Source organism: Euprymna scolopes, chromosome 39, assembly GCF_053919585.1.
Source record: "Euprymna scolopes isolate OS-2025 chromosome 39, ASM5391958v1, whole genome shotgun sequence".
In the NCBI taxonomy this organism is placed as follows: Eukaryota; Metazoa; Mollusca; class Cephalopoda; order Sepiida; family Sepiolidae; genus Euprymna; species Euprymna scolopes.
In genome coordinates, this window is record NC_136520.1 from 72,722,601 (window position 1) to 72,746,090 (window position 23,490).

Below are 23,490 nucleotides of genomic sequence, written 5' to 3' on the forward strand. Positions count from 1 at the left end.
ATCATTGATTATTATTATGACGATGATGAAATCTTTCTGCCATTCTTGAGTGTAAAGTCATTCTCGCAAGAGAAAAATATCCCAAAAAGGGATGGCAAAAGAAATAACTATTGTAGAGAAAAGAATCAATGAAGGTTTAAGGACCCCATCAAATGGACGAAACGAGAAGAACAGTTTTCAGTCGACACCCATTGACCTTAACCTGTGAACACACAACATATGTGAATATAAAAGAAAGGAGTTGTTTGGGGTTTTTGTTTTTTTTTTGATCAGCAAAATTTATATTTTAATGAAGAGTGCACTTTTTAAAAATTCTTTTTATTCACATAAATCACATTAATAAAACTAAAACTTCAATAAACAAGCGAGGGATGATTATTTTATATTTTAGTATTTATATTATTCTTTGGTATTTTAATTTTTTATTAAAAAAAAAAATCGAATTGTTTCGCTTTTCATCACATGATCAAATGTTAATACAAAGAGAACTTTACAAAAGGCCTGGGCAGAATAAATATTTATTTTATTTATGGTACAACACTTTTTGGGGAACAGGATTTTGCCTACATTAAAAACTGACGTTAGAATTAAGAATTTAAGATGCTGATCTTTCCTGTTCTCAATCAGTGAAGGAGAAATCCTTCTAGACCAAGCCAATTTTTTTTATACATTATAAAAATCACATCTAAAATAGTTTTATTCACATTTTGATTCATGAAAGCAGAGTTCCTGTATCACATTCACACGTGCAAGAGAATTTTTTTTTTTTGGGGACTGTGGTTTGATTTGCAAGGATCCCGCGCAACTGAGAAATGAACATCCATGTGTAATAAAATATTAGATACGTTTGAAGCCAAAACAATGCATTTTTACAAAATAAACAGACATTTTGTTTGAAATTTATATTGAAATTTATAAATATATTTCGAAGATATACTTCATCTTCAGTATGTCTTCTATTTTTTTGCCATGTTTTGTTGGAGCATAGGATCAGTAGAAGTCTGTTTTTTTTTTTTATTGTAGTCTTTTCAAATGTCGGAATGGTGCGTTGGCCACGTGGAATTCATGTTAAGGTTTGTGTTCCTTGATAGAAGCGTTGATTAAGTTTGAAAATAAAAAAAAAATACGCATTAGATACGTTTGAAGTCAAAACAACGCATTATTACAAAATAAACAGACATTTTGTTTGAAATTTATATTGAATCCATGTGTAAAGCGGACTTTATATTTGCCGGATCACCTGATCCGCAAATGTCCAAAAGAAAAATTGTTAAATTTGTTGTGAAAACCTGCGAAACCTGTCGATCGATAGATTCAACAAGGGTTTATTGGGCATGCAGAACTGAAGCAAACTATTGCTGGACATAACTCATCACAAAGGTGAGAATTTCATAACGCTCATCGACTTCACCCTTTCTGTGTTTGCAATATGGTGGCTACTGTGTCGTCAAGATGCAACCACTGCCATTCGACAGTTTGAGAAGGTTTTCCTTGAGCAAGGTCTGCCAATGGAAATATTAACCAACAATGCATTTACTGGTAAAGACTTTGGAAAATTTGCAAAGAATTGGGGCATGGATCTACGCTTTCGATATGCTTACTTGTTCAGTACTAATATTTTTTTTTTTTTTTTAGACTAGCCTGGGTACCCGGCGTTGCCCGGGTGTTTGGAGGTGTGTGTTGAGCAAGAAAAAAAAAAAAAGTGGTAATAGGTAGGCAGAATAGAATCTGTATCGTGAAAGAGGTAAAGAACATTAAAAAAAAAAAAAAAAAAAAAAAATGTGACGTCTTTGCGATTGCGTTCATTGCTAAACCGGAAGTGGCGAAGGTTTAAATTAAGGCTGGACAATTGAAAAGAGAGGATGACTTTCGAAAATATCGGCGAAAAAGCGACCCCTCCTTGTAGAAAAGTGCCCAGTTGAAGGTAAAGGAACTAATGTTTTAGGCCAATTTTTCCATCCTTGTTGTCCGAAGGGTCAAGCTTCAAAACGACACCAATCCCGTGAAAATCTGTCGCCTCTGTTGAAAGTTTTAGACAGACATACAAACATACATACATTTAAACAGACAGGTGAGATTTATATTATAGACTAGCAGGCTGCCCGGCGTTGCCTGGTCGTAAAATACACTTAAATATGATATTTTAATTTACGCAGATTTCATATTTATTATTATAGAGTCAATTCTCTATCGATTATTTCATATTATATTGTACCCAATATGTAGCCATGACTTCAAAAGTAAAAAAAAAAAAAAATGATTTGAGTGCCATCAGCTAGAATCGAAACCGAAACTAAAATTGATGATGAGGATCATTGAAAGATTATTGCAATCATTACAAAAGAAAAGAAAGAGAAAAAGGGAAAGACAGAAAAAAAAAAAAAAAAAAGGAGGATAGAGGAAAGACCAAATGAGAAATGCATATAAAAATATATATAGAGTGTAACCCGGATATAAGAGATATCTATGAGGGAGGACACGTCTCTTATATCCGGGTTTCGTCCATTTTGGTTGGGTAAGGAAACACTTCATATAACGCTTTTTACGTACAGGACACTAGTTTATTCAACAGTTATAGACATTATAACAGACAAAAATACATTTTCAAATCAGTTTTCACAAATAAATCAGTTAAAAATTGCTTTTTATTAAAAAAAGTCTAACTATATACAGTTTAACCCGCATATAAATGCGCTGTCAACCTACAAATCAAAAGAAGTCTCTTATAATCGGGTTTCGCTTATATCAAGGTATCTTATATCCGGGTTACACTGTAAACGGATAATCTAGACGTGTGAGTGTGTATATGTGTTACCATGTTTTTGGTGGACAAGATTCAAGCAAGGGTGGGCGGACGGTCCAGAGTTTTATATTTATTATCTATAAATATAAAAGCAAAAATGTATGTATGTATGTTCGCCTTTTCTGTGTGTCTACAAAAGGCTTCTTTTAGAGAAGCGATCGGTCGGTTCACAACTTTTAAAACTTTTTATATCACATATAAATGGCAATATCTCACAGTTAACAACGAAGCTCGCCTGTCTATTTAATTTGGTCGATTTCGGGAAGATAAATATTCAATATTTGTCGCTCGCCGCATGTGGGTTAGTCTTTTTCACATAACATCTTGGGGGTGGAAAAAAAGCGTTCAGCAGTAAAGGAATACTATCCCGCAGTCAAACTTATTAAACGGGCACCTGCTAAATCCAACTAATTAAATAAATTCAAACGTGTTTCCGTTAGCATCTCGCGGTGGGGCAATGGTTAACATCGCACGTTTTTTTTTTTTTTTTTCACACTTTAATTTACAACTTTGCCTCAACGGTTCGGGTTCGATCCTCATACTTACTTTTTTTAACCCCTCCCCCCAAACACCCGGGCAACGCCGGGTACCCCTCGCTAGTCTTCTATATATATAAAAGTGAAAATGTATGTATGTATGTATGTGTCTGCTAAAAACTTTCGACAGACAGAACAAAAATTAACAAACTTGGTATCACATTGAAGCTCAATCCTTCGCCCGACAAATATCGAAAAATTGGCCAAAAACGTTAATTTTCTCACCCTGAAATCGGTACTTTTCTACAGGGGGGGGGGTGTCAGCAAAAACCGTCATCTCATGACGAGATCGGTTCTACGCATGCGTCAGATGACGTCATAACCTGATTTAGTTTAAATATTTGAAGAACTGACACAATTTCATGTACGTTGTGTTAGCTCAGTTGGTTAGAGCGTTGGGTCATTATCTAAACGTTTTGGGTTCGAATCGTGGTGTGAGATGTCTACTTTTTTTTTTTTTTTTTCGATTTTTTTAAATTTAAATATTGAAGCAGGGCTATTTAAGCCATTTTTCACATAACGTTCGTTTTTCTGGGTTTTTTTTTTTTTTTTTTTTTTTTTTTTTTACTTCGCTTATTCTTAGGTTTTGGTGGACAAGATTCAAGCAAGGATGGGCGGACGGTCCAGAGTTTTATAATTATTATCTATAAATATAAAAGCGAAAATGTATGTATGTATGTTCGCCTTTTCTGTGTGTCTACAAAAGGCTTCTTTTAGAGAACACCCCCCGACCACGACACACACCCAAAAATACCCGGGTACCCACCGATTTTTTAAATTTTAATATCGAAAAAGGTTTATTCAAGCCATTTTTCACATTTTTGTTTTTTTGTTTTTATTTTTCAGAAGTTTTAACGTTCGTTTTTCTGTTTTCTTTTTTGTTTTTGTTTTCCAGATTTTTACATTTAACATCGTTCGTTTGCCTTAGGTTAGTTTTTTTGTGTTTTTTGTTTTGATTACACCCCCCCCCCCCACACACACACACATACCGCCCGGGTACCCCTCGCTTTATTTTTCAGATAAGTTTTAACGTTCGTTTTTCTGTTTTTTTTTTTTTTTACTTCACTTATTCTTAGGTTTTCATTAACACCCCCAACCCCGACCGACCACACACACCTCCAAACACTCGGGCAACGCCGGGTACTTCCCCCCCCGCCAGTCTTCTATAAATATAAAAGCGAAAATGTTTGTGTGTGTGCGCGTTTTCGTGTATGTCCCAGAAAGGCTTTTTTTCAGAGAAGAAATCGGTCGCCTCACAACTTAAAACTTTTTATATCACGCCTAAATGATAATATCTACGAGTTAACAACCAGGGTCGCCTGTCTATTTAATTTTCCCGACTTTGAAAAGATACATATTCAACAATTTTCGATCGCCGTATGTGCATTAAGCTTTTTCGTATAAAAAAAGAAGCGCACAGACTTGCGGTAAATAAACCACTGTCCCGCGCTCAAAGTTGACATCATTAACTCGTCAAAAACGGGCACCTGCCAAGTCGCACGTTTTTTTTTTTTTTTCACACTTTATTATTTTCCAACTGCGCGTCAAGGCTTTGTTTTTGTTTATTTTTTTAAACAAACACCCGGGACACCCGGCCAACGATTTTTCTTTTTATTTACTCAAAAACACACACACCTACAAACACCCGGGCAACGCCGGGTACCCCCCACTAGTATAGATATAAAATATATATTTTACTCTTTTTCACCAAAACAAGGCATATTGTCACTTGGATATAAGGAGCTACTATTTGGGATCATAGTCCAAGTGAAGAAACTATTAGAGTAAAAGGCTTTCTGGCATCTAGGAACCTTAAGAGTGAAAGGGTGGGATTATGCTGCTTGTCGGCTTAGTTGTAGGTATTCACATCAAGGGGGCACAAGAGCTAAGAGTTCAGAGTCCATTCCTTTAAAGTACTTGTAAAACAGGCATAGACATGTGATATTGTAGTTATGGGATAGAGGTTGGATCTTGGCTGTTAGTGCGGGAACTATTAGGTTTGAGACTTGTTTTTGAACCCTGTATAAGAATACGAAATTAGTGATAGATGCATCAGCCAATATCTGTCAACAATACTCCATGCATAGGCAAATTGTGGCTTTGTAAAGATATAGGATGCTCTCTGGTGTTAGTAATTTTCTAGCACGGTAGAGGGAGCCCACCTTCTTTGCAGCAACCTTGGCAATATCATCAATGTATTTTAACTTGATATTTCAAGTAGCAAAATTTGCAAAGCAATAGTGTGTTATGGAAGCCGAATAGCTTGAAATAAATTTGAAATTAATAGAAGAACCAGACCATATTTTTTTTTTTACTTGGAACAATTCTTTAGTTGCGATTGTTACACGTGGCACTCACGGTTGAAGAATTGAAAAATTCCTGCAATGTTTACCAACACTTGTGTCTTGTCACATGATCCCAAAAAAGGACATCTGGGATTGGGGAAAACCACAAGATTCCTTTCAAGGTTCTTTTTTTGTTTGTTTGTTTTTCACAGATGATAAAAGATGAGAGAAAAACAAAAAAGAAGCCAGCATGCATAAATGGTTAGGGTTGGGGTTGGGGCAATCAAAACAGACACGAAGAAAGAGGAGTAGGAGGAGTAGGTGGGAAGCATTGTGGTGTTTATAAAAGTATGAGATGGGCACGCCTCGTAAAATAAGTCAGTGATATCTGTCTCTTGGGCCTGCAGGAGATGACAATTGCAGAATGACGATGGCTGGCGGTGGTATGGAAGGCCTCCGAGCCCCGGGGTGAGTAGGGAGATAAATATCCAACAAAATAAAATTTTCCATTTAGATATTTTAAACGTATTGCTTTAAATTCTGCAAGCTATGGGGTGAAGACGAGAAGCAAGAATCCTAGAAATGTATGCAAAACCATCTCATGTGGTGTCGGTCTTTAACGCGGAAAAACAAACAAACAATAAAATACTTTTAAAAGAACATGCACAGATAATACCCCACAAACAATTGATTGCATGAAAGAAAAAAAGAGAGCAAAGTGTGTATGTGTTTAAAAGATAAGGAATAGCATTATAATTGCAGACATGTGGTGGACAGCTTCTAGAAATTGAATTAAGTAAACTCTGCTCAAGTTTCTTTGAGTGTTATTTCCTTAATTTCATAGGCCGCATGCCCTTCTTGATGCCAAAATCGGTGAGATAATATATATTTTTTTTAATCGTACAAGTATTTTTATCAACACACTATCTGTAGGTGATTGCACACAAGGCTGAATTTTATCAACACACTATCTGTAGGTGATTGCACACAAGGCTGAATTTTATCAACACACTATCTGTAGGTGATTGCACACTTCACCTACCCGGTTAGACAGGAATATGCACACAGCAAATAAGGTGTGTGTACATACATACACACTCAAAGAAAAGAACGGCACACATCCCAGAATCGCGATCATATACAGAAAAAAATGGCTCAAAAGAATGGCACATGGAGGAAAGCAAGGATTTTCCTGTGCATTTATGTAAAACATCTTTGATGCAATTTCCTCAATCATTTTGTATTAGTATTTATTACTAGCAAGGAAACCCGACGTTTCCCGGGATTGAATGATGATCAATGAATGTTTCACATTCCCATATTTTTATTGTTATCGAAATCGGTGAAATCGTTCATTATTTTTAATTTTGAACCCTTAGCTATTTTTACCGGCTAAAATCTAAAAATAAAAATAAAAATTTTTTTTAAATTTAAAAATGGGCTACAAAACTGCAATTGTTTGAACTGCTTCGTGCCACTCTGTGACTTTGCGTTTCGGTGGAGATGCACTTTCAAAAATGGAAACAGACACACAGACATGGTGAGTTTTATTAATTAGATTATTTTTATGGAAATCTCTCCAGACAAGATGTGAAGCCACTTTATGTAAAGAGCTAATAAGAACAAAAGATGATTATTGCAAAGACAGGAGGCTTGTGACCTTTGTCTTGAAAAGATCAAGGTCATAAGTAGGAGGAAAACCGTCAGTAGGAAGAGAAACTACTAGATTAAGAAGCTGTATTATGATGAGGTATTAAAACAGATTGATTGAGACCACTAGACCAACGAATCAAACAAGCTGGAACAAAGGAAGCAGGGAATAGATTAAACAATTCTGAGGAACACATGCCAGAATAGTATTAGTAGAAAAGACTGAGACTAGCAACATCATGTCTGTGAGAGAGGTTACAGTAAAGAAAATATGGGATCAATCAAATTACAGATACGTTTCAGCAATTTATTAAAAACTTTCAGATGGGACACCAGATTTACCAGCCCAAATACAACAACAGTACTCCATACATGGTCTGACAGTAAATTTGTAGAGATGGAGAATATCCTTACATATGAAAAAGTGTTCAGAGCGATAGAGAGAACCGATTTTACAAGAAGCAGAAAGAGCAATGGATCTAATATATGAACTCCAAGAAAGATTTGAGAAAGAAAGGCCAAGACCTTTCAAAGTTGATTTCTCATCAAGAGAAGAGCCATCCATAAGAATCTCAGGAAGAAAAGGGAAACGCCTATGATTGAAAGACGGAAGCTGAATCTTAGCTGGATTAAACGAAACAAGCTATTTCTTACCCCAAATCCATAACTGGACCCAGTTTAACATCTGTTTTACATGCTGGCATCTGTTGGACTGGAATGCATACACAGAACGTGCAAAGAACACGGAACACATATGGTAACGAGGCGCACATATGGTACACTGATGAAAGCACAAAATACATCCAGATTATAGGGTAACACACATGAAAAATGGTTCATATGATACTGTTATGGTGATTTCCCCTATTGCGTCACTTCATAGACTCTTCCTGCTGCTTATGGATAGAAAGAATCATATAACCTATAATTCTGAAGCAGTCTCTGAAAAACCATTACTTCAGTACTTTCTGTAAATATATACCCTTGTTAGCCCTACCTTCTTATTGTCTTATTTCTTTTTAACACTTTAATACTACAACAAATGTAACAGGATTGTTACATTTTAAAATGGGCGCGACGTTGGATACTGTTGATTAGTTGGTTGGTTGGTTGTTTTTGTTTTACGGCATATCAACCCTTTTCGGGTTATTTAATGCCGAATCCAAAGATTTTGAAGAAAAATTTTTTTATGGAATATATTTGTTGTTTTCAAGTCGGTTTCTATTTAACCCATAGTTGGAACCTTAACAGGTACTACCACTCCGGGTCAGAGTGGACCTGGCAGCAATGGTAATTAAAGGGTGGCTCCACACTCCCCAAAGCCCGCAAGCTTGGGCCTCACCACTGGATATTGTTGAATAGTGAGGCATCAAATTTATTGATGAATAAATGTTGGTGTATATAAAACGACAGACAGAGTGTATATAACTTTTACGATGAACAATGGTTGGCTTGAGCTGAACTGAAACGATGACATGTACATATTGAGATGTTATTTTGAGGGCATACAAATACTTGTACATGAGGAGGGGGGATTCAAACGACGAGAGGAGTCGATGTTCCATTAATAGAGAGTTAGACAAATGTTCTTTGGCGAACAAGACGAGAAGCATATATAGTAACAACAGTCTATATAATAGACAGAGTCTAAATATTTACAAATTTGATAAACATTTAATATTACAACAACAATCGGGACGAATTCATATACCTGTTTCTTCGAAAGATGACACCACACAAAGTTATATACTTGTACATATGGGGGGGGGCTTTAAAACGAGGAGAGTTTGACAAATGTTCTTTGACAAAGAAGAAGAGAATCCTCTATAACAAGAGTTTTTATAATAGACAGTCATGTAAGAGCTCGATAAACATTTAATATGTAACAGTAACAACCGGGACGAATTCACATACCTGTTTCTTCGAAAGATGACACCACACAAAGATAAATTTCATATAACATTTATTCACATACCACGTCAACATTTTGGAGATTATAATGCTTTGACTTCACATTATAATCTTAACTTCACCGGTTTCCATGGTGTCTTATCCCTTGGCCGTCTGCTCTTTGACTCCCAACTCCTGTCTAACTGATATGTGTCTTTTCAAGCTCTCTAAGATCCACATCATCTTAAGTGACCCTTGCATCAGTCTACATCACTCTAGCTGTCAGACCTATTTTTAAATTATTGTTTGTGCTAGTTATTAAAACTAACATTCCTTTTTCTGAAAACATCCTTTTTTTATTTATCTAAAATTCCTTTTATTTATTGTTTTTAGCATCTAGTCAAGTTAAATTCCTAAAACATCATTTAACCATATTTGCCCTTGAATTGCATTTTTCTCTTTAAAACAAATCCAATTCAATCTACACGATAATAATTATCTTGCTCAGATAATTTGGCAATGCCTCAGGAGTGCTAATACGCAACAGTATGACGGTCTAGCAAAGAAACAAAGGAAAGAAAAGTATTTTTTCCCAATAAATTTAAGATGAAAGGACAGCATATGGTATACCCATGTAAAACAAAAGTATGTACAGATAAAAAGGCACACATGAAAGATGTCACACTTATTGGCAAAAAATATTTTTGGTACATATTTTTGTTTTTCATAAGTTTAATGAGGGTTCGTACAGATTGTAAATTATTTTCAAGGACTTTTCAAAGCCTTATCCACACAAAATTCAAGTTTTCAAAACAAAATTTGGCTTTTATTTTACAATCCACAGCGATTGGAAAAAGTGATAAAAAAATCAAATATACAACAAATAAATGTTATAGCCAGTAACAGTTACTTTGCAATCTATCTGCATCATTTTTTCGTGTTTTTTTTTTTTTTTAGTAGTTTAAAACACTTTTTATTTCATTTCAAACATTAACTTTCTTTAATGCTTTTAATTTCCAACCAAGATGGCTGCTGTCTTGTCCATTTTCTTTTTGGCCTGGCCAATTTAATTTTAAATTATCACAATTTTGTTTTGTAGAAGTTGGGGGTAAGGATTCGCCATTGGAGAGTCCCGTCTGCGCAAAGAATGTATTTTTTTAGAGAGGGGTGTAATTTTATTTATGGCGGTCGCCACTAATACTCCCACCCTTAAATAAAATTAAATTATAAATGTGAATAAAAATAGACGGAAATTTCAATCTTTATCATTAAACTAACCGAGGTAGTTTTGTAATAAAGGGGCATAACTCTTGTGCCATACTATGCAATTTCAGAACAATTTATTTCAATTTTATTTTCAATATTTAAAAAATATTTTAATGGTATTTTTATTAATACTTTAAAAATAATTTAATAGTATTTATTTCGATTTTATTTTTAATATTTTGACAGAAATTTTTTTTACTGGACATGAAAGAATACAATTTACAATGCCTTTTTAGAAATTTTTAAGACATTTTCCATATTTTCAAGTATTTTTCAAGGAAATAATAGAAATAAGGACTTTTCAAGACAAAAGTAAAAATTCAAGAACTTTTCAAGTCTGTGTGAACCCTGTAAAATGTCACACATATGCAAAAGGATACAAATTATGGAAAAGGGCACGGGCATATGGTATATTCATACAAAACAAAAGTATGAAGACATAAAAGGGCACACACATGGAGAGGGACATAATTATGGAAAAGGTAAACATGTACAGAAAAAAAAAAAAAGATGGCACACACGCATACATGCACGAAGAACACATACATAGACAGTGTAAAATAAAAGATAAACACACACAGAAAAGAGCACACCCATAAGAGTAAGAAAGAGAGATGGAAGGCCACCTTGTATGTTATTTCAAATATATATGCACACCAACCTGCCAAACCTAACCCTAACCTTCTTTTAACGAAAAAGCAATAACAAATCCGATGAGAGACATTTTCCTTCAAGAAGAACGACCAAGAACAAAAGAGAACGACAAAAAAAAAAAAAAAAAAAAAAAAGCTACGCCCTATCATAAGACTCTTAAGAATGGAATGTTATTCTAATATCTCAATGCTAGAAATATGCGCGGCTGATAGTCCGGAATGTGACCTCCTCTACCTCTTCTTTCTCACTGTCAAGAGGGTGCATGCAATATTGTCAATTTTTGGAGTCAAAGAATGGAATAAAATGGGGGAGAAAAAAATGCAGTGCTTTAACTGGTACCACAGAACTAAGTTAACCATAAAAGAAAAATGAGGATAAATATGTTCATTTCCAAATGAATGACAGGATTGTAATACCTTACCGACCATTTATATAAAATCATGGTTGGTTAAAGGGTATAATATCAAAAGCCAGATTCATAGGATTCAAAAATATCGAAAACCAGATTCATAGGATTCCAAAATATCCAAAACCAGATTCATAGGATTCAAAAATATCGAAAACCAGATTCATAGGATTCAAAAATATCGAAAACCAGATTCATAGGATTCAAAAATATCGGAAACCAGATTCATAGGATTCAAAAATATCGAAAACCAGATTCATAGGATTCAAAAATATCAAAAACCCAGATTCATAGGATTCAAAAATATCCAAAACCCAGATTCATTGGATTCAAAAATATCCAAAACCCAGATTCATAGGATTCAAAAATATCCAAAACCAGATTCATAGGATTCAAAAATATCTAAACCCAGATTCATAGGATTCAAAAATATCTAAAACCCAGATTCATAGGATTCAAAAATATCCAAAACCCAGATTCATAGGATTCAAAAATATCCAAAACCAGATTCATAGGATTCAAAAATATCTAAACCCAGATTCATAGGATTCAAAAATATCTTAAACCCAGATTCATAGGATTCAAAAATATCTAAAACCCAGATTCATAGGATTCAAAAATATCTAAAACCCAGATTCATAGGATTCAAAAATATCCAAAACCAGATTCATAGGATTCAAAAATATCCAAAACCAGATTCATAGGATTCAAAAATATCCAAACCCAGATTCATAGGATTCAAAAATATCTAAAACCCAGATTCATAGGATTCAAAAATATCCAAACCCAGATTCATAGGATTCAAAAATATCGAAAACCAGATTCATAGGATTCAAAAATATCTTAAACCCAGATTCATAGGATTCAAAAATATCTAAAACCCAGATTCATAGGATTCAAAAATATCTAAAACCCAGATTCATAGGATTCCAAAATATCTAAAACCCAGATTCATAGGATTCCAAAATATCCAAAACCCAGATTCATAGGATTCCAAAATATCCAAACCGAGAGCCATAGGATTCCAAAATATCCAAAACCAGATTCATAGGATTCAAAAATATCTAAAACCCAGATTCATAGGATTCAAAAATATCTAAAACCCAGATTCATAGGATTCAAAAATATCTAAAACCCAGATTCATAGGATTCAAAAATATCTAAAACCCAGATTCATAGGATTCAAAAATATCTAAAACCCAGATTCATAGGATTCAAAAATATCTAAAACCCAGATTCATAGGATTCAAAAATATCCAAAACCCAGATTCATAAGATTCAAAAATATCCAAAACCAGATTCATAGGATTCAAAAATATCTAAAACCCAGATTCATAGGATTCAAAAATATCTAAAACCCAGATTCATAGGATTCAAAAATATCTAAAACCCAGATTCATAGGATTCCAAAATATCCAAAACCCAGATTCATAGGATTCAAAAATATCTAAAACCCAGATTCATAGGATTCAAAAATATCCAAAACCCAGATTCATAAGATTCAAAAATATCCAAAACCAGATTCATAGGATTCAAAAATATCTAAAACCCAGATTCATAGGATTCAAAAATATCTAAAACCCAGATTCATAGGATTCAAAAATATCTAAAACCCAGATTCATAAGATTCAAAAATATCTAAAACCCAGATTCATAGGATTCCAAAATATCCAAAACCCAGATTCATAGGATTCCAAAATATCCAAAACCAAATTCATGTGATTCAAAAATATCTAAATTTTGACTCATTTTGAAATTTTCTAATATTCAGAGATAATGTACAGTTTTAAGAGGTCCACCCTCCACCCTTCCAATCATTACTTTATCCGAAAAGGAGTTAGTTTATTGCTAATCGCTTGAGGCACCTCTGTCAAAGAATGCCGACAGGGCTGCACAAGCATTATTTGCAGGGTCAGAGCGCTCCTTCTTAGGGATGCTGATATTTTTATCTTACTTTCTGACCATCATATATTTTTCACATAGGGAGAGAAATACTTGTGGTGAATCTTAAATAGTATATAACTAAACCACCACCTGACAATGTTTTGACCTGGCAATTCCGGGTATATACAGCTAGTCTATATATCTATAAAAGAGAGAATGCATGTGTGTGTGTGTATGTGCGAGAGGACAACTCTCAACCTATATACTCAACAAATTTTGGATCTACAGACTTGAAATTTGGTATATAGGGTATTCAGACACGTGGAAAACATGCTAAGGGGTAAAAATTGAAAAATCGATACTTAGGGGGTGGGGGGTCACTGTATTTTTATCTGTCAACTGTTTCGCAACTACGCATGCGCAGATTGTTCTTATGACAGATTCATTATGTTAAGAATAAGTAGGTCTGAAAACACTTTTAAAGATCATGTCAAGCTGGCCTAATATTTATCGTACTTGATTCAATGTCTTAGGTTTTGGTTTTTCGACTTGAGCTTGAGTATTTTTTTTTTTACTTACACAAACTGAACTATTTACAAAAACATACTTGCATGCACATGCTTCAGTTTCTTTCTGCTTTTTTTTTTTTTTACTTCATTTTTTTTAAAAGGAATTTAACATTACAGTTAATAACGGGCGATGCTGGATACATCTGCTAGTATATATATATATATATATATATATATATATATAATACGTATGAAACCAAAAGCAACGCATTATAACAAAATAAACAGACATTTATTTTGTTTGACAATTATGTTGAAATTCATAAATATATTTCGTGGCAAAGCCTCATCATCAGTATGTCTTTCTTTCTATTTTTGCCATGTTGTTGCTGGGGCAGATAATCAGAAAGTAGAAGTCCGTTTGTTGTTTTTACAGTAGTTTTTTTTTTTTTTTTAAATCTCAGAATGGTGCGTTAGGTCACGTGGGATTCACGTTAAGATTTCTTGTTCCTTAGAAGCGCCGGTTGAGTTTGAATAAAATAAATACCTATTATATACCCTTGTTTATTTTGTAATAATGTGTTGTTTTTGGTTTCAAACGTATATAATAGGTATTTATTTTATTCAAACTCAACCGGCACTTCCAAGGAACAAAAAATCTTAACGTGAATCCCGCGTGACCTAACGCACTGTTCAGAGATTTAAAAAAAAAAATACCGTAAAAATAACAAACGGACTTCTACTTTCTGATTATCTGCCCCAGCAACAACATGGCAATAAAAAAAAAATTTTTTTTTAAATTAAAAAAAAAAAGACTTACTGATGATGAGGTTTTGCCTCGAAATATATTTATGAATTTCAAACAGAATAAATGACTTTATTTTGTAATAATGTGCTGTTTTGGGTTTCAAACGTATATAATACGTATTTATTTTATTCAAACTCAACCGGCGGTTCTAACGAACAAGAAATCTTAACATATATATATATAGCAAATATCTAAATGACTACTTTAACCACAATTCCTGATTTCAAAAAAAGAAAAATTAAAAAAGGTAAATATCTCTCTATATATTTTTAAAGCAAATTTATTATGTAAATTCAAAAATATATATTTTTCTCTACTTATTTCTATCTCTAACCCATATTAATTTTCTTATAAATTTTAAATCCAGACCTTTTATTTCAATTTTTCAGATTCATCTGCCTTACTTTTAATGCTAGGTTTATTTATGGTGTCTTTTAAATTCAATAAAAACCCTCCAAAATTTGCTGATGAGGAGACCTTGCTTACCAAAAAACTATATATAATTATTCTACATAACTTAATGTATACCACAATAAAAAGCATTGTTTTCCGAAACGATCGTACAGATAATTGATTTTGTTGTTGTTCCTTCTTATGAAATGGATTTTTAATTTAATTAAAATTTGATTTTTAAATTATAAATCACATTACTTAATATATATATATATATATATATATATATATATATATGATTTCATGAAGAAAGAAGTTGTACTCACTTTTTATTGCAGTTTGATGCATCTACCTGCGTTAAATCCTTTATTTCTTTAATACATAAACATTTTTCCTTGTGCGTAAAACCAGAATAATTAAACCTGGAAGAAAAAAGAAAAAAAAAAATGCGGATTAACAAAATTATGCATTTTCAGATTTTAAGCCTTCATCTAGCAATGTTAGAGGAGAGCAGTAAAAGAGTTTGCGATTTGACTTCCAAGATGCGCCAAATTTATTGCAATTTTTTTAAAATTTTTTTTATTCATAAATATTTATTAAAAGTTAGGATATTCGGCTGGGGAATTTTTCCCCTCAAACACCAAAATCAATAAATATAATGAGCTGTTCCTTGTTGATTGTGGTGTAATGCTAGTTGTGTGCAGTTCTAGGAGGTCAACCTTCCATTAGAAAGGGTTAGTTTATTGCTAACTGTTTGAGGCGCTTCTGGCAAGAAATGCAGATGGAGCTGAACAGGCATCTTTTGCTGGATCAAAGTGCTCCTCCTCTGGGCTGCTGACATCCAATCATACTTTACACAGCAAAAGAGTTTGCAGTTCAACTCCCAAGTTGAAATGTGCCAAGTTTATTGTAATTTTTTTTCTTTTTTTCATAATACAAAAAGTATCTTCATGCGCATCAGAAAATTTAAAATGAAATGACAAATATTTTGATTTTTTTTCATCAATTTAAATATTGGAATTCATGACCAAATTATGGGAAAGAAGAAAATAATTATACAAAACCGAAAGCACAGAGATCAACAGTAACCTCTAATTAAAATAAAGAAAAACAAAATATGCGCAACCCCTTCTAAAAATTTCAACTCTAAAAGGGTGATAATCACCTGTCAAACTTTATTAGAGTTACCTTTCTCAACCAAATTTTTTCACATATACAAAACATTAAAAAAAAACAAAAACAACTTCAAGAATACGAAAACATCTACAAAGCCAATAAATTTTCTCCTTTCTTTTCCGAGATGACGACCAACATGTCTCACGAAGGTCGTAGTCTACATCAACCGAAACGTGCAAATAACACTTAAGATGAGAACAATAGTCCGATCAAAACTACACAAATAATACTAGGTGTCCGCAAAGCTTGGACACCTAGTATTATTAGATATCAGCCTTGTGACTTTCCTGATTATTTATAAAAATAGAACTCTCACTAGAATTTTGCTCACTTTTTTTTTTTCAGGTTTTGCTGACTTTTCGGCCTTGTTGCAGTGGGAATACACATGGATGTGACACAAGAAATCACTTTATATTTAAAATATCTGTCCATACTTTATGGACTCTCTGTAATATAAAAAAAAAAATACTACTCCTGTGATGTTCATCAAAGAAGCAAGCGGCCACGCGTTTGTGCTTTGTGTGGCTATACAAGCGATAAATAATCAACACTCACATAGGAAACGTCCTTCTGTCCTGCGCTCCTGCGGACTGAGAAGAAATCAAAAATATCCAACACGGCGTCTGTGATCCTTTAAAGCCGTTGATCTTGTACAGTTCTTGCATAGTCACATGACACATCTGTTAACGAGGCATGCCGGACACGGTAAAAGCGTTCAGACCTGCGTACCGCGAACAGCACTCTGCGCCTCAGACTTTTTGATACAACGCGTGTAGTGAAATTTGCTTTGCGTCTCGTTAAACTTTTTCTTTTTTGTTTTGCTACAACTACTATTGTTGTGTTCTCCGTGATATAAGGATTGTTTAAATTAAAAATGAAATACATGTTTTACGTTTAAAACCAAATTACAACGCAAAGGTTTTGTAAAATAAAGAATCTATACTCCTATAAATTCTTTTTTCTTTTGTGTGTATTGATGTTCATATTAAAAACCCTCTTTTCTATTTATTTAAAAAGAAAATACAATGTTCTTATATATGGGTTGTGGAATTGCATTCACTAGCAAAAGATCTAGCTAATTTGCATATTCTTTTAAACATTTATTTTAATTAATTCCCTATTAGTTTTTCGGTTTTCTTATGGGATGATCGTCTTTAGTTAACTATTATATGTAATTATATTCATGCAGACATTCTACATGATTTATACTTGCATAATATTTGCGTAAAAAGTTTACAGCAAACACAAAATTGTTACTCTTTATATATTATGTATACATATATATTTTTGTTTAATCTATCTATATATTTATAAAAGTGAATGTGTCTGTGTACATTTTTTCCCTACCCAATAACTGTCAATTTTCAGTCTACAGACTCGAAATTTGATATACAGGGTACTGAGATTTGGGACAATCTTTGTGATTTGTTTTCGGCAATAAATTTGGCTGTTAAGGGGGTCAAAGTCCAACGATTTTACCTTTGAGAACTCTACCAAACTCCTCTGACAATTTTGGGTCTAAACACTTGAAATTTTAGATATAGGTTCCTTTGACATGGATCTAACTTCATAACTTGATTTGAGCCCAAAACAATAAATGTTAAGAGGTCATAATAGGGGTCAAATTAAAAAAATTGACCGTTTTTTTTTTTTTGCTTAACATACACCTACAAACACCCAGGCAACGCCGGGCTGAAATGCTAGTTTGTTTATAATTTCAATAATTATATCTTCGGAATTTTTTCTTTTTTTATTCTGTGCCATGTTATTAGCAGGAAAGTAGTTAAAAGTGTGTTTTTCCTTCAACGGTGATATTTCTTTTTTTTATGTCCGGGAGATTACATTTGGCGCATGTGGTTTGAAATAGTTAAAGTTGTGTTACTTGAATTTTAAAATGAAATATATATTCATAATTATTTTTAAAAGATGTGAATTAATGATTCATCTTTGTACAGTTCGGACTACTGTTCGCATCGTGGATGCTATTATGTACATTTCGGTTAGCCATCTTCAAATGCATAGTCAAACTCCTACCCCCATGGATAAAACAAGCCGAGCATGCGGGGTCCCCCTTCACGAGTGAAAAATTTACTTTTACCATGATTAATGTTTGTGCAAAATTTAAAAAAATTCAAGGCCTGGTTATTGAGAAGAGTGTAAACAAATGAACAGACCAACGATTTTGGTGCAATAATACCTATAATACCTCCTATGGGGGCAACCAGCGTTATCCCAGAAAAAAATATGTTCTGGCAAAAATTTACTTTTACCATGACTAATGTTTGTGAAAAATTTCAAAATAAGAGTTCAGAGTTTGATAAGATACATCTTAAGATCGTAGAACTGTGTGAGGTGGGTCAAATGATTGCATTTTTTCTGAACTGTTCTTTTTTTTGGAGTTTTTAGCTGGTAAAAATAGCTGTTAAAGGATCAAAATTGAAAGACGGATTTCATTGTTCCAGTAAGAACACCCCCTTCCTAAAGAGGAGGTAATACCTGGAACAATCAACCTCTTAGAATCAAGCCAAACAATACCGCATTAGAATAAATGAGGCCTCATTTATTCTGAGGGTTGTAATCAACCTCTAGCTGGCCAGAATGTGCTAAATCTCTGAACGTATCTACCACTCACTGGACAAAGCCGGGGAGGGCAGAGCAGTAGCTCTAGATATATCTAAGGCTTTTGACAGAGTATGGCATGAGGGTCTCCTCATGAAAATTAGACCATACGGTATCACTGGTAGAATACAAAACATAATTAAATCCTTCTTAGATAAGAGAAAAATCCAGGTTGTCCTCGACGGTCGTACATCTAAACAATATGATATAAATGCGGGAGTGCCCCAAGGGTTTATACTTGGACCTCTGTTGTTCCTAATATTCATAAATGACCTCCCCGACAAAATTGCCTCTGAGATGGGTATATATGCTGACATATGCTAGAGGATGACCTCCAATCTGTAGTGGAATGGGGACAAAAATGGATGGTCACGTTCAATGCCGCCAAGACTAAACTAGTTTCCTTTAATAATTACAAGAAACCTTCTCTACCACAAATAGCAATGGCCAACGACTCTTTATCTGAGAGTATATCTTTCAAACTCCTTGGCCTAACGTTCACAGGAAACATGAATTGGAACAATTACATTGAAAGCATTGCCAGGGCCCCTGCAAAGAAGGTAGGCTCTTTCTACCGTGCTAGAAAATTACTAACACCCGAAAGTATCCTGTTCCTCTATAAGACCACCATTCGTTCATGTATGGAGTATTGCTGTCATATTTGGGCTGGTGCAACTGCTACTAGTCTCTCGCTCCTAGACAAGGTTCGAAAGAGAGTCGCCAATCTGATAGGCCATGAACTGGCATCTAAGCTTCAGCCTCTGTCTCATCGACGAAATGTTGCATCCCTCTGCCTTTTTCCACAAGTATTTTAATGGAGAATGCTTTGACGAACTGCAAGCACTTGTGCCCCCATGACGTAAACACCCTCGACAAACCCGACAGGCAGCTAAGTCTCACCCTCAAACAGAGATCCCTAGATGTAAAAGATATTTCTACTCCAGTAGTTTCTTCCCCAGAACCGCTAGACTTTGGAATTCCATTCCAGGTCCCTGCTTCCCCAACTGTACTGACGTGCAGAAGTTCAAGTGTAACGTGAACAGACATCTTGCTGCCCAAATCCCCACATAGTACCCCAGTAAATGTTACCCCTGATAGTAGTCCCCTACACCAAAATGGCAATGTTCCTTGTTTGGGGTGAAAATGTAATAAAAAATAAATAAATAAAAAAAAATAAACGATTAAAAATGCTGTCCTATTTATCTCCATTTTTTTTTTTAAACTGCATCATCACCAACATGCAAGGTCACAAAGTAGCACAAGATCAAATGATTGCATTTTTTTGTGGACCATTCTTTTATGGGCTTTTAGCCCGTAAAAATAGCTAAGGGGTCAAAATTGAAGAAAATCGAAACTTGGCAGGTGTAAGTCAACTAAACCTTATTTGTACACATACGAAAATACATTTTTATACGTTAAATTGCGTTATTTTTTAACATTTCGATATCCATCTGTCCTTAACTCATACGGTAACGAAGACTGCTACCCAAGTCATATTTTTTGTTAACTTTTGAAATCACTACTATATATTTGGGTCAATATAATAATCAATGGAGTGTTGGCTATATAATAATAAATATGAAATCTGCATAAATTAAAATACCATACTTAAGTGTATTTTACAGCCGGGCAATGTCGGGTATCCACTAAGCTTTATAATAAATAGCGATACTACTGTTCCTGTTAATAATATCAATTTTAGAATTGTAAGAAATATTAAACAGCATAGAATTATCTATTACTAATTGGGATTTGGTATCTGTCTGAAGCCAAAACTACATCATCACTTTTCTAAACATACTATTGTTCTATCTTCCAATGCTAAATTTGAATGGAAGTGACATAGTGTACTATATGTTCTGTTGCCATGAGACTATCCTCCCAAGTATTAGTTACTGGGTGGAACGGTAAAATTGTCATCATCTATTATATAAACCTTAACTGTCTGTTCATGCATGTGTTCATATGCCGTAACAAACCGGGTAGAAACCGGTACCATCTGAAAGAGTGATCCCTCAGATGCATAATATATGAAAATTAGAAAAGATTAATTCTATATATTATTCCTTAATTGGAATTTATTATGAGATGAGCATTATATGTTAATTTTTATTTTTTATTTCACCCAAAGCGTGCCAGAGGTAATTGTTCAAAAATGTGGTGAGACGACAACAACTACGGATGGCAGTGATGGCTGAGAATGCAGTTAGGAGATTCGAAGTTCCTATCCGTCGCGGTTACCACCTGATGAAGGCCAGAGGAAGTTGGCCGAAACGTTGTGAACCAATAAAAAGATTAAAAAAAAAACAACAACTAATAAAGATGAGACTAATAGTCCGAAATAAAAAATAAAAATTAAGATTAATTCTGTGGTGATCAACTGGACCTTTTCTTGCAAGGGTTGAAGGGGGGCACTTTTTGTGTCGAGATTTTTGCAAGTCACGTAATGCGTAGTTAACCGAATGTATGTTTAAAGAAAAGTAGTTTTAATTCATTTATTTCTTTGGAGGGTGGGTTCCAGTGTATGGGCTGCCGAAATATCTGGTGGGGAAGTCGTCATCTACTACTTTTTTTATTTTTTTATTTTTTATTTTTTTTTTGACGATTCTGCTCTTTTCTGGGAGTTCTTCAATATCCTTAGTATAGCAGCTGTGTCCAAACTGAACTTCATGTCCACCAGGCTAGTTTATTATATAAAGGAAATCTGTTTATATATTTGTGCGTGTGTGTCGACTGAAAACTTTTGTAAGCCGCATCAGACCAGGTCGAAACTGATACCATCTGAAACAGCAATCCCTCGGATGCACAATATGTGAAAATTGGAAAATAAAAATTAATTCTGTGGTGGTTAGAGAGACCATTTTTTGGAAGGGAGGTCACTTTTCATGTGTTTTTTGCAAGTCACGCACACGTATCAAACTGAAACTATGCTTAAAAATGTTATTTTGCAGTGTCATGACATCATAAGCAGTTGTGACTGTAACAGAAAGTGTGTTTGCCAATAACTTTTTCCCTTCTTTTCCTCTTTCAGATTCTATCTCCCCTCTTTTGAAAATAGGGTACGATTACGAATATCTCCAGTATCAAATCTTTATACACTGTGAAATTTACTTTATGTATGAAAACCAAAGAGGGGAGATATAACACATGAAAAATATTTGGAATCAAGTCTCCACTTGCTGTTATTTCAGACCATTTGAAACGATAGCAGCAAGTTTTAGTCTGCCTTCCATCAAGGCCAGAGGTTTTGGGGAAATATCAGATATTTTTTAATTCATATGCAAAACTAGAAAAACAAATGACTGATTGAAATATTGGTTAAGCTGCAGTATCTTTCCAACACAAAAAAATCCTTGAAAATTACCACTATTATAGGTTTCCGAGGGTGTTCAGAACGAAAGCAACAGTTAAAATCCCAGGAAATGAGTAATTTCAATGATATGAAATGAATAAATTATAGTTTGAAAAGTGGGGGATCACTTTTCTATATTAATTTAATATAAAATAAAACACCCACTTTATAGTCGAGGTGGCCATAAAGTGGGTGTTCATTTTACATTAAATTAATATAGAGAAGTAATCCCCCATCTGTTTAAAAAATAATTTGCACCCTTAAGGGTAAATGCCACATAGCACACTACACAATTCAGATCATTAGCTTTCCAACGAGCCTTCATTTTTTAAATTCTGATCAATAGGCACTGAGATTTCGAACTTATAAAATTGCCAAAAATGTGATTATATATATATATAAGTGCTCAATACGTAGGTAGAGCTAGTTAGTAATTTATAAAATATATATGGCGATTAAGCTACACTGAATATTCCACGTTTCATCCACTCTAGGACTCTTCAGGCTTATGCGCATAAGCCTGAAGAGTTCTAGAGTGGATGAAACGCGGAATATTCAGTGTAGCTTAATCGCCATATATATTTTATAAATTACTATATATATATATTACTCATAGCCAAACTTGAATATTGAAATGCTCATATCTTTGGTTCTATGAGACAAAACTACAGGCTTTTTGAAGATTATAATATTATTCTTTGGTTAGAATTTTATGATAATAAAAAAAGAACCAATATTTTCAAACCAATATAATATGCTCAAATTTGCCTACATTCGCATATATTTGTATATATATAGTTTTGCTGCTTCTGTTGTCTCCCCTGTAGCTTTGCCAGGCCACTAATATATACTAGTGATGGAATGATTCCAACATTTTTCCCCCAATCCCAATATAATTCCTGATTCCGTACTAAATTACAGATTCTGATTCTTTATAAATCTCTAAATATCTAACTATAAAGTTATATTTTTCTGATTACCATAAAAACACATGTTAAATGTAGCATATATTTTCTCAGATGGAAAACACATTCGTGGGAGAGCATAATCAATAGATTTTAGTTTTACTAACAGTTTAAAATCAATAAATATTATTTTATTATTACCACCAGTAGCAGAAGATTTGTTTTAAACAAAATCAAATTAAAAAAAAAAAAAAAAAAAGATAAAGGAATCGGTTTTGGCATCGGAAAATAGGCACAGATTTTTCCGATTATGATACCGATTCCGATACCCCAAAAATTCTGATTCCAACTGAT

The 23,490-nt window shown here is 33.8% G+C and overlaps 1 protein-coding gene across 1 annotated transcript in view; it reads right to left on the bottom strand.

Moving 5' to 3' along the window:
• Window positions 1-23,490, bottom strand: part of LOC145263864 (polycystin-1-like protein 1) — an 842,774-nt gene that overhangs the window by 672,118 nt on the left and 147,166 nt on the right. The window contains exon 3 of the mRNA XM_080120938.1: window positions 15,411-15,506. Coding sequence (XP_079977064.1) covers window positions 15,411-15,506 — 96 coding nt within the window. The remainder of the gene's footprint in view (window positions 1-15,410; window positions 15,507-23,490) is intronic.